Source organism: Achroia grisella, unplaced genomic scaffold (genome assembly GCF_030625045.1).
Source record: "Achroia grisella isolate CSIRO2021 unplaced genomic scaffold, CSIRO_AGI_Agris_v1 utg971, whole genome shotgun sequence".
NCBI classification, from domain to species: Eukaryota; Metazoa; Arthropoda; class Insecta; order Lepidoptera; family Pyralidae; genus Achroia; species Achroia grisella.
This window is the reverse complement of record NW_026713077.1, coordinates 1,394,636-1,408,039: the sequence shown is the minus strand read 5'-3', so window position 1 is coordinate 1,408,039 and position 13,404 is coordinate 1,394,636. Positions and strand designations below refer to the sequence as shown.

Here is a 13,404-nt window from a genome sequence, read left to right as displayed (position 1 = left end):
ACATCGTAAATATGTAAAATTGATATGAAGGCTATTGGAATATTTTTATACAAGCTGTGCCTGCGGTGTCACCCGTATGAAATTTTTAGATTATGTGTTATTCTGATGTCTAGGTAATCGATATTACTGTAAAGTTACATTTAAATCCGTTCAATAGTTTTTGCGTGAAAAAATAACAAATATCCATCCAGTTTTAATTATAATAATAAAATAATAAGTTTAGCGGATTATAGCTGGACTATTGTCAAAATATTACAGAATCAGTATACGAGAGGGTAGCTAAGCAGAGTTAGTTATTTAAACATATAAATAAAATTGGAGTGTCTGTTTGTAATATTGAAATAACCGCTTTTTTACTACATGCATATGAATATAAATGTATCGTACATACAACAAAATAACATGTATAATTTTTGTCTGTCTGTCTTTTTGTTCCAGCTAATCTCTGAAATAACTGGACCGATTTTAACGGGTACTTTTATTGGCAGATAGCTGATATAATAAGAAGTAACTTACGCTACTTTTCTTTTTGAAAAATTCTCTAATTATCTTTTTTCTTAAACTCCACGCGGACGAAGTCGCGGGTACAGCTAGTACTATATAAATTTTATTACATGTAACTTGCGGCAACCCACAAAGATATTAATAAGCATACATAGCAAGTTATAGCACAGTACGAGTCGTGAGTAGTAAATGGAATCTATTTAATTTAATCCAGATCAGTAACAGATATCGTATATCTTCACAAACTTTGATTTTGTTTAAGGAAGTAGAATTAAATATATTTTGTGTCGAGTACAGACGTCACGTTGCGACATGATGCCGCGCGGCAAAATAAAACTCTACGTAATGTTATGGTAAAAAACAAAACAAACACATATATTTCATATTCGGTGAATTCAACATTCATGTAGGTACGTACACGCTAGCTGAATTTTAAACATTGCGGTAGCTAGGTACGGGTATGTATTGTTATTAGATTATTACAAAATCATTATTTACTTACTCTCTAAGATGTATAGACAAATGAGATGAAATAAAAACAAAATATCAAACATTAATACTTACATAGATACATTCTGTAAGTTTGTAAAAATATTCTTGGGAATTTAACTTGCAGTCTCACATATTTCAATTTTAAAATAAGTAAGTAAGTAATTATAAAAGTAGGTAACATGAACAAAACTTAGGCTGCGGATTTAGTGACAAACCTAACAATGAAGGATTGTTTGTCTCTTTCTTTCACATGAAGAAAGAGTAGTAGGGTTTAGAGTCTATAACTCGCACGTGACACCCCTGGTGATTCGGGTGGGAAAGGGGATTGTTAGTGTCACATTACTAACAATCCGTCAGGTTGACCGCCACGCGGTTCCCCCTGGAAACCATCATGACAAATTCCTGGTGAGCTTGTCACGATGGGCTAACTGACCTGACCTCATGTTCATCTTATCATCTTCCACTGGTGCCCCGCCAGCGTAAACCATTAGTGCAGCCGGGTGCACAATTCCATTATCATAAAAAAAAACCCTGGTGATTTAGGCGTCCTTTGGCTATGGTAACCGTTCACCAACAGATGGGCCGTATATACCTAGTGGTCGTAGTATAAAAAAAATGTCTTTTCGGGCTACGAACACTGATTGCACTTTCTTTTGACAGAATTGCAATAACTTATGTTGGTGGTCACACAATTCTCTCAAATTTGAATTTAAAATGAATCAGTATTTTTGTAAACTTGTAAAAACTCATTTGACTAAGAGAAAATAAGAATTTAGTTTCTTCTCAGTTTTTCTAAGCTCGAAAGCACTACGAACTGACGGTATATTTGAGATACCAAGAGAGTCTATAATAGACCTACATAAAATAGACTATCAATAAAGATATTTTGATATTGATAGGTACATTAGTTGCTCGTTAGTAACGAGTGTAACGAGTCGTTACACGGAGGGCCACGAGTGTTACACTTGCTTGTCACGTTTACACACCACCGATTACGTAAATATATTCTAATGTTTACATAAAGGAAGCAGTCATGAATTGTAACCAACAAAATCTTACCTTATATCTTTTCCTGTTCTGAAACGACAAAGAAATCAACTTTACCAATGTTTTTATATCTACGTAACTACTGATATTTGTACAAAAAATTGAAGATACAAAAGACCCTGGGACGCGAGCTAACGACATGTAAGACACCTGCAAAATTTTTAACCAATCAGTTAAAATTTTGGTTACACCAGATAAAAATTATGAGACTTTCAACTGTTTTTATGAAATGTTACACTGCCTAATTATAAATTTATCTTTAATCTATAATATATATAAAATTACATAAAATTGAAGTATATGTATGTTTGTAATATTTAAATTCAAATAAAGAAAAAACATTATTTGTCTATCTGTTTGTTCCTGCTATTTAACTTATATACTGGACATCGTCTGATTGTAAAAATGATTTACTTTTGGGTGAAATAGTTCATCACTACTATCATGGGTTTTCTAAGACCAACTCTGTCGTTCAAATAGAGCACAATGGAAGCATCACAGACCACGATGTAGTACGATTACGAATTTTCTATTTTTTGTAGATCACTGTTGTATCTATATCGACCCGAAAGGGACTCTATTTGTTCAAGAATACGGAAAGGAAAGTATTACACCGCACGCGCTTCATCCTTTCTTGTACGGTTCTGATAAATTGAGGATCGTTTTATTTATGCGAGGGCGATGCATTAACGTTTTTAGAGTGCTCTCTAAAAACGTTAACACATGTCTGCACTGTCACTTTAGATGGACAGGTATATGAGTAGAAATCAATCTAGAGATCCATGCGCCTCTCCATAATTTAAATTTTGAATTTTGACATTATTTCAATTGTGAGATTTTTTTTATATATTATTATATGGCGTTTAAGTAACAAAAAGGTATATAACTAAATTTCATTCCACACTTGACATTGTGCACTCGTTTGCGCTAACTGTATGCGCTGGCGGGGCACATGTGGATGGTGATAAGATATGCATAAGGTTAGGTCATCTGCCCATTGTGGCAATTTTTTTTATGACTAATAATGGAATTTTGCTTTCGTCTGCGCTAACAGTTTACACTGGCGGAACACCAATGCATGATGATCACGTCACGTGACATGAGGTCAAGTCAATTATCCCTTCGTGGGAAATTCACCAGGAAGTAACAACGATGGTTTCCAGGGTGAGCCGCGTGGAGATCGACCAGACAATGTCCCTAGTATTATTCTGTGTGTGTACAGATACAGATCTAATTGTATTAATACACTACGCACGAAAACTCCCAGTTACACCTAAGTAATATGATTACGTTACCAGGTGAAGCAAGTTTTGATAATTATATTTCTAAATAGCGCAAAGAAAGCTGCGTGGATAAATTTTGATTAATTCGTACAATAATAATAATAATATCTCTGAAAAATTTACACAGCGCCATAGTAGAATAGAATAGAATAGAAAATCATTTATTCAAATAAACTTACATTGAAGCACTTTTGAATAGTCATAACATTTTTTTTTAAATCTACCGCTCATTCGGAATACTGTCTCATCACAAGAAGAACAAGCAAGAAACTTGTGTGTTGCTCTTTTAAATAATTTATTCTTATTTACAAATTTAAGTTTCAGTGTGTGAATACAAACCATCGATTAGCACTAATTCAATGAAATAATACAATGGAAAAAACATTCAATATACAACAACTGGTTAAACAATTAATAAGAGAAAATAAGTCAGTGATTAGAGCAGACCAGTCCACACAAGCTGCACCCGTTCACGAGTATGACGGATGAGCCAGCCGCCATTGCGCTCGACCATATTTTAGGGAGCCCAATGACCCGGCCCACTACGCCGCCACAAGTCTGGACATTTTAGTGAGCATGACTACTCAAAACACCAGACCACGTCATAGCTACACACAATTGCCATCTGATGGTTATAGTATTCACATTTCACATGAGAATGCATGCGGCAATCAATACAAAAACCGTTACGCTTTCATATTTCTACATAAAATAATTGAATCAAGAAAGCAATGAGATAAACAAATTATAACGTTGTATGCTATTAAACTAATTATTTACTTGATATGTTGTCGTCTATGAATTCGTCTATCCTGTAATAGGCTTTCTTACACAAAAATTGTTTAATATAAGATTTGAATTGCCTCTCTGTCAGATTTAGTGCAGATTATGGCAGTTTATTATAAAATCTTACGCAATTACCATAGAATGAATTACTTACTTTGTGCAGACGGCATTTAGGTAAAATTAGCTTATTAGTGCTCACTAGTCCTAATGCAAGCAGAGCTTGTATTATGGTTATACTAGACAATTCATATAAATAATAAGATTTTTTTGTAAATACATACATATATGATATACATTTATCACAACGACCGATACAGACAATAATACAAATGAATACAAATGTTTGTATCGTGTGAGAAATCGAAAATGTCGCGCACTTAAAGCTTGTTGGTAATCGTTCTTTATTTATAGACCCAGAACAAATATCGAAAATTAATACATAACGTACTAATAAAATTTATTATTGCATGGTTCACAATTAATCGACAGTCTACAATCTCGCGACACTATAAACTACCTAATGGAATTCACAATATATTTACATACATTCAAAATGATTAAAAAGATAACCCAAAATGCATGGTGGGTAAAATATTATCTGGTAGATCTGAAATTTCGATCAATAGAAGCCAAATTTTTCATTTAATTTTTTCTTACATAGGGTTAGTTCATGAAACTTTGAAAATTACACTATGTTGTGGGCTCTATGGTTTTTCGCTGGGCAAAAATTTAATATATAAAATTCTCTTGTCACAGTGTTAGTTATTGTGCTTATCCGAAGCGCTTAGTCAATTTTGATGAAATTTAATATGGATACTCAGTAGATCTGAGAATAGGTTGTGATTAATTTTTTATTCCCCTAAGTGACAAAAAAAAAAACACCTGCAGCATTAGTCGACATTTTTGTCTGACGCGAGTCGACGTAGGTCGCGTATTGTTACGTGGCCGTTGCCATGACAACGCGGGGACAACATCAATACGATTTATTTTCAACATCGCGGCACGTATCGACGTTTATTATATTTGTATCGCAAATTGATATATTCTTGAGGTTTCCTTCAATTGAACGTGTTTGTTGTGATCACGAGGTCGGGATGTGCCGAGTTTTCCCCCACTTGGGGTATTCAGACATACTCAGAAGATAAGGTTAGTTTATTTTAATAATGTATTGCTTTTATAATATAATGTTTGTAATTTCAAATTAACAGTGGTGATGACAACCAGGATTAAAAGTTAAAAAAACCAGGACTAACCAGTTTAAAAACAGAACGCAGTAATAGTGTTACAATTAATATGTAGCAAAATTCAAGTAATTAATTTAATGAGGTTTTTAATAAAAAGTATTAGATAATATATACGGTTGAAAATCAGTAATTAAGAGGCGCGTATATTTTAAAAACCCAAAGCCAAATAATTATTCAGGACTTCCCAGGATACTTATGTCCTGGGTAAACAGGACGGTTGGTAACTTTATGATAACAAAATAACTAGCGGCCACTGTAGGTACGTGTATTCATTTGCAGCAGCACAAATAAAGAGAAATCTGAGGGAAAGGAAAGGGAATATTGTAAGAATATTTACAGATGGCGACTTTAAAAGATTTGTACCTACATTATAATTAACCAGCTACCCACCCCGGCTTCGCACGGGTGTGCTTGTATCTATACATATAAATAAAATTGGAGTATCTGTTTGTAATATTGAAATAATCGTTTTTTTATTGGCAGGTAACAGATGTAATAAAAAGTAACTTAGGCTACTTTTATTTTAGAAAAATAAAGTTATATATAGTAGTTAGTTATTATAGTAGTTATTATAATAATACCGTACAATATCGACAATATCATCTTCTACTATTGCCCCGCCAGCATAGAGGCGATAAAATTGTTTCATTTCTTTTAATTTCAGAATGTGTTTGTTTCAGGTTCATTCAGCATCAGTATGGGCTTATTAGACAAGCTGTCGACATGGCTGGGTCGCGGTAAGACGGAGGTGACTGTTCTGGTGCTGGGGCTGGACAACAGCGGCAAGAGCACGCTCCTCAACACCCTGCGGCCACCGGAGCAGCGAGCGCAGCACCTCGCGCCCACCGTCGGCCAGCAACAGGACCACTTCCAAAGTAATACCTATTGATAATAATCGGGTATTTTTGTGTATTACCTTCTCTCCAATGATCTCGTATGTTTCATTTGTATTCATGAGTATGATAGTTTGTGTAGGTCTGGGTGTATTCCTAATATATTTCTTATGATTATGATAATGGAACGGTGCATCCGTCTGCGCTAATGGTTTACGCTGGCGGGGCACCAGTGGAGGATCATAACATAAGTATGAGGTGAAGTGAAGAAAATAAAATAAGATATATTTCTATCGATGTTTCCAGGAGGAATCACTTAGAGATCAACCTGACATGGTACATTGTCAACATGGGGTTATTAGTCTACATTACTAACAATCCTCGCCATTTTAAATATATTTTGCATGTATTTACAAAAAAATAAGTATTTCTATAACTTGTCTCTTACCAATAACATATGTTCTGCTTAGCTTGGGACTACATCTTGTCTGGGAGATTTGGGCTATTGTCAGGTGCTACCTGTAACACTGCGACCTGTATAGATTTATTGTCTCGCCATTATTCAGAGTTCGCTACCTAGACCCGTGAGGGACAAGAAATGATGTTTATCTCCTATATCTTAGGATATAGTGTATACTTTCAAAGTAGATATTTCGTTTATACATAAGTGGACTGCAACCGTATATGATGTGTAGTGGCGTTTCCTCTTCTTCTTGGTAAAATCTGCAGATTGATGATAAGCTAATGGGTTACTATTTACCATTAGATGAGTCATTAGCTTGTTTGCCATTTCAATTACTTTTGATATAATGTACCACGTCAGCTGGTCCAGCAGTGGGCCTTTGTCCTACTAACAGTACGTGTGGGGGGCATGTTGTTGTCCAGGCGGGGGGGTGTCGTTCAGCGCGTGGGACGTGTCGGGAGCAGCGCGGCACCGCGCGCTTTGGGAGCGCCACTACCGCCGCGCGCACGCTTTCATATACGTCGTCGACGCCGCCGACCACCTACGGCTCGGTTAGTGATCTTTCACATTACAGACACACCAACACGCTGCATTCCTACAAGAAAGTTTATAAGAGCAATAGCATATAGAGACTAGGTGAACCTGCAAACGTTATTTAGCTTTATAAATTAAAGTACTAATATCGCTGTTAATAAAATAGTGGTTGATGATAGAAGGGTTAAAATTTAGGGTTTAAATTTTCTCCTAAAATAAAAAAAAATATGGTGGGCTATCCTTGTCACTTATATTTATATAAATACCTATATTACAACCTTTTTTCAGACCTATTGCGTTTACATATACAATTTTATCAAAATCGGCTAAGCCGTTTTGGAGATGTATGTCAACTATCACTGTGACAACATAAATAGTGTATATATAAATATGATTTTTTTGAGGCCAACACATAGGGTCATGAAAAATATTAAAAAAACTTGGATCTGGTATGATAACGTGATGTCGCATAATATTCAAAAGGAAACATGTAAGCGACTACGATTTGTATTTATTATAACCTTGTTTGCTATCTGCCTGACGTGAAATTCCCAGCCGTGGACGGTAAGTATGAGCTAAAACAGTGGTGGTGGTGTATGATTGCAGTGGTGGCCCGCGAGGAGTTGGAGCTGATGCTGTCTCACCCGGATGTGTTCGGACGGCGGGTCCCTTTGCTCGTATTCGCCAACAAGTGCGATGCAACACACGCACTCGCGCCCACGCAGGTCGCCTCCGGTACAGGCTTTGTATTACGTTTTATTTAACACTAGCTGACATTTCCCCTCCTATCTATACCTTGTGCAATTCAAACGGGGATCGAAATTACGACGGCCTGAGCCGAGGTTCGAAACCCTAGCGGTGCCATCAGACTGAAGTCGCATCCGTCAGGTAGGGGTTAGCCTTCAGCTGCTCCATAAGTCCTTCCGTAGGTTTGGAGTGCCATCTGCACTCGCCCCTTATAGTCCGGTGAAGGTATAAATGCTAGCACCTACCAACGCATAAGAGTAGTAAAAAAAATGACATTTATAGGTTGTGTTATTCTCTTGTAAAGTTTCCTTAAAATCCATTCAGTAGTTTTGTCGTGAAAAAGTAACAAATATCCATCGTTCCATCCAAACTTGTAATTTTTCACGATTATAATATTAGTAAGACTGTGGAATTGTGGTTTTATACTAATAGCTGCTTTTAGTTCGCGAAAGACAGCGCAATCGTGAAGAAGAAAGTATTTCATGTAATTTTACTTTCTTTTAAAATTTTTATTTATATTGCACGGGTTTTATTTTCCAAAGTTACTTTTGAGATTTATATATTATAAATATCACTATAATTATGTCTTTGCTCCATAGTTAGATGTCAGTTTAATCAATAGCCGGCGCAAAAACCGCCGCAATGATAATTAATTATTTCAAAAAGTATAGTTTTTATAGACAACCAATCAGAGAAACTAAAAAGTAAATAATTCGAAGAACCGAGGGTATGCGCCGTAACAAGCAATCAACTCAGCTTAAAAATGCAGCGCTTATATTCTGTTGGCTCCTATGCAACAGTGTACTATATATGAAATTCTATATTAAAATATTCGAGACGAAAAAGCATTTCAAACGCAAATGGTTTCCATTAGCACTTTTTAAAATATTATATTCAAAGTTTTACTACTTAATTGCAAAAACTAATAATAACTTCGTTAATAAAGTCAGTGCCCGATGGCGCTGCAAATTAAGTTCACCTGAGTTTACAGGCTGTAGTAGTTATACCTTAGTTAGAAATGGTTTCACGGCGCCTCTGGAGAGTGATACGGTAATTACTAGATACATCCGCGGTGCACATTAACTTTGAAATAAATGGTTAGCAAATATGATGTAATTCGCTGACTCTCCCTTGATGTTTATTTGTTTTAAGTCTCCATAGAATGTTCAGAACGAACACTGTTCCTTAGAGCTGCATTTACGTACGCTCTTTCATGAAATTCTTTCATTCTATCAAGAAAGAGTGTGTATGAAAACGTAGACAAAGAGAATGAGAAAGTGCCTCGCCGCCAGAGATCACATTTCCGTGTCCTTTAATCGTTTGAGCTTTGTCGTATTTTTATAATAAATAATTAACATTGCAAAATGGCGGACATCCAACTATGGAGATAAAACAAAAAATAACATTTTAAAACAAAGTAAAACAAAATGTTACATACGCCTAATTACACGCGAAAGAGTGAACACAAAAAAATAGTAAATGCAATCTCCCACATTTGCGCGCGCTGGCTTTCCCGCGCTGAATCGCGAGCGCTCCTGATCGTGAAAGAAAGTTCCGTGTTTTGTAAAGGGTGGGTTTGGTGTCTTAAATTGACACGTTCTTTCACGTGGGGCAGTTATATAAAATATACGTACATACGAGGCTGAATGAATAAATATTTTTTATTAGTTTGAGACCGTGTGTGCCATTTTCTATCAGGGTACCGTGAACAAGTTTGTCATTGGAAAACAGACTAATCAGACACTAATCTTCAGATGATTCGTCCTCTGAAATAAAAAAATGCGCGGTGCCAGGAAACGAATCCGTGACCGTCGGAATTAGGCCGGCCTGCTAAACTGCTACACCACCGAGCGCGTTAGTATTTTTTTATTCGTTTTATGTTACAGCATTGGGATTGGAGCGGATAACCGACAAGCCGTGGCACATCTGTGCATCCAGCGCGCTGTCCGGCGCCGGTCTGCCGGACGGCGTGGCGTGGCTCGCCAGACAGATACGGGACCTGCATGTCCCGCACTGATACCAACGTCACCACCAGTACAAGCTGACTGCGATGGATCAAAAACAATTTTAAAAGATTATTTTATATAGCCTTACCGTAAACTACACACTTACGATAATAGCACGAGCGCCCGGTAAAGCAGTTCAAATGTTAGGTTACTAAATCTAACTTTTCAGACCGGACTGCAACTATGAACATTGACATTAGACATTAGATTAATATTATACAATAAAATACTATATATAAAAGAATCATATATTCACCACTGTGTGTTGTATTCCATTCGCGACACAAGTTTGACTCATTTGCTCGATCACCCAGATGCAGGCTCATAACAAGAAGAACGAGTTTGTTATTATCAAATTTCTTGAGCAAGTTTCTTCAGTTCTTCACAATTGAGTCTAGAGACTGAACTCGGCGGTAGACTAATAGTAATAGAAATAATCTTTATTCAAATAAACTTTATGTGAGCACTTTTGAATAGTTATATTTTTATTCAACCATTCATTCTAAACGCAGACTCATAACAAGAAGGATTAAGAAACTTGCATGTTGCTGTTTGAAATAAATGTTGGTAATTTAGATTTTGTATGAATACATACTAATAAGTTTAAATATGTATGTAAATAAATGGTTATTTGAGTAACAAAGTGTAATTTGATATTGAGCAATATAATTAAGTAGACAGAATATAATACACTATTATATATTCATCTATACAATAAATAAAATTGGAGTGTCTGTTTGTAATATTGAAATAACCGTTTTTACTACATATATATGAATATAAATAACACACATACACCAAAAAACATTTTTTAAAATTTTTGTCTGTCTGGCTGTTTGTTCCAGTTAATCTCTGAAATGGCAGCACCGATTTTGACGGGACTTTTTATGGTAGGTAGCTGATGTAATAAGGAGTAACTTAGGCTACTTTTATTTTAGAAAAATAAAGTTAAATTCCACGCGGACTAAGACGGGAACAGCTAGTCTGTAATATCGCTAATACCACTAGTGCTAAACACGATTGACCAGCCCTTAAGTAAATAGTGTATTTTTAATGATAATACATATATTGCCAGTATACGTAATACAAATACTATCAAAGACGTATTATTAAAATGAAGGATATTATTTTTTTATGTATTTCATGTATTGTGATATCGCTCGCGTTACGTGATACGTGATGTACGTAGTGCTGTTTACGTATATAGGCAGCGGCTACCACTTACGATCGCTGAGATCTACTCTCTACTAATTATTAAAGTACTAATATCGCAATTAAAACATAGGGACGGAAGAAGGAAAATTTAGAGTTGTATTTTTATGGCAAATCATGGACCACCCTTATCAATTAGGAGCATGAAAAATAATTCACGTGCTATTCTAAGACCTGCTAAATATATATACAAAATTTCATAAGAATCCGTCAAGTCGCTTCCGAGGAGTTTTGTTACAAACACTGTGACGCGAGCATTTTATATATAAGATATATTTGTAATAAATACATAATATACTATTGAGATATATACTGTACAACAATACTTACAGATTCAAAATATATTTACTGTTATATATGTACATATAATAATAAGGTGACTGTATTACATTATACGAGTTGATATTTCAGTAGCGACTCGTGACCAGAATGTTTCTCACAACCACGTAATGTCCGAGCTCATAAAAATGACAATCATGGTAAATATATTAATATTGTTGTAAATGATGTTGAAAATAGTTTAAAACAAAATAAGTGGACGATAAAGGAAACCTGGGAATGTCGATTTATATTGCTGTATATTATTTGAACCTTCTGTATTTATTTGATTTTTATTAACATTAGAAATGTGGAAGTAACTCTGTCCGATTTACAACCACATAATATCAGAAGCTCATAAAAATGACAATCACGGTAAATATTGTATATTAATATTGTTGGAAACGATGTTGAAAATAGTTTAAAACAAAATCAACATGTCATATATAAATATAAGTATAGAATTGATTTATATTGCTGTATTTTATTTATACTTTGAGTATTACTTATACAAATAAATGAAATTGAAATGTCTGTTTGTAATTTCAAATTCAGCGATTCACCAAAAGCATAAGAATGTATATGCGGTACATAGAGCATAAAAAGTAATTTAAAAAAAATTGTCTTCCTGTCTTACTTTATTTGGTGGGAAATGATGGCGAGACCTAGGATATAGCGAGCTTACCCAGAAAAAATCTATTCACCACAGACTTAGAATCCGCGGTTGGTATTTCTCCGGAAACACGGAATCTGGAAATGGGTTCCACTCTTTGGCATTTTCACATTATTAAGAATATTTTTACAAAATGGGTTATTGGGCGGTATTTATTCAAGTTTATTGAACCTATATGCTGATCTACATTATATTAACTTTTAAAATATATTATTTCGTGAAAATTTTAACGCAATTATCCAGATGTTTTCATAAACGAACAGCAACATACGGACTGACAGATTTGACATTTTTTGTAAAGAAATAACAAAAATAAGTACTGATAAACACTTATTGATAATGTGACTATAGTAATAACAGTTAAGTAAGTTGACTTTGTACGGCCTCTTTTTATTTGTTCCGCCAGCTCACAGTTCAACGCGAATTAGCTATCAAAGAAGGAAATGAATAAAGTTTTATCTTTATCTTACACAGGCTGATCATAAAACAGACAAAAACTATGGAGTCGCCAACCACGGCCCGGACTGCGAGCGTTTCACAATTTCGTTAAAAATAGGAATCTTCATTAAAAAGGTCGAGTGCCTTGAAACAGTCATGGTCGACATAGATCGCTGTCCACCATCATGAAAGATGACTACTGGATCAAGGAAGTAGTGTATTTTTTTATGCTTGCAATCAAACGTACGTTTTTTTTTATTTTTTTAAGGTCCAATAAAGAATTATAAATAAAAAATAAAAAAATACGGCCCAGCTTATTGTAAAGTGACAGGAGTGTAATATTGTCGTAACCACAGAAATAATTATTTTTGTTATCATCATCAGCATTACCATTATATATATATATATATATGTATTGTTGTGTTTTTGAAATATGATTTAGCGATTTTATATAAATTTGTAGCCGATTTATTGTAAAAAATTATTCAAATATGTTTCAGATATTTAGCATAGCGTATAGCCTAAATTATTTAACGGGTATTAGCGCATGGTCGGTCGTAATACTGACCATATACATAGTCTATACATCTATACATATAAATAAAATTAGAGTCTGTTTGTAAGATAATCTCTGAATTGACGGACTTTTTTTGGCAGGTAGCTGATGTAATAAGGAGTAACTTAGGCTAATTTTATTTAAAATCAATGAAATAATATTCCACGCGGACGAAGTCGCGGGAACGGCTATATAAAATTAATTCGCTGTCGCTATCTGTCCTTATGTATGCTTAAATCTTTAAAACTACGTAATGCAATTTTGAAGT

The 13,404-nt window shown here is 34.9% G+C and overlaps 1 protein-coding gene across 1 annotated transcript; it reads left to right on the top strand.

Moving 5' to 3' along the window:
• The first annotated feature begins 4,905 nt into the window (after positions 1-4,905).
• LOC131854230 (ADP-ribosylation factor-like protein 6) lies at positions 4,906-10,549 on the top strand. The gene is made up of 5 exons (XM_059205363.1): positions 4,906-5,258; positions 6,037-6,231; positions 7,075-7,203; positions 7,793-7,921; positions 9,820-10,549. Exons 2-5 carry the CDS (start codon positions 6,054-6,056, stop codon positions 9,948-9,950), a joined length of 567 nt encoding a protein of 188 aa, XP_059061346.1. The 5' UTR covers positions 4,906-5,258; positions 6,037-6,053; the 3' UTR covers positions 9,951-10,549.
• Positions 10,550-13,404: the final 2,855 nt, after the last annotated feature.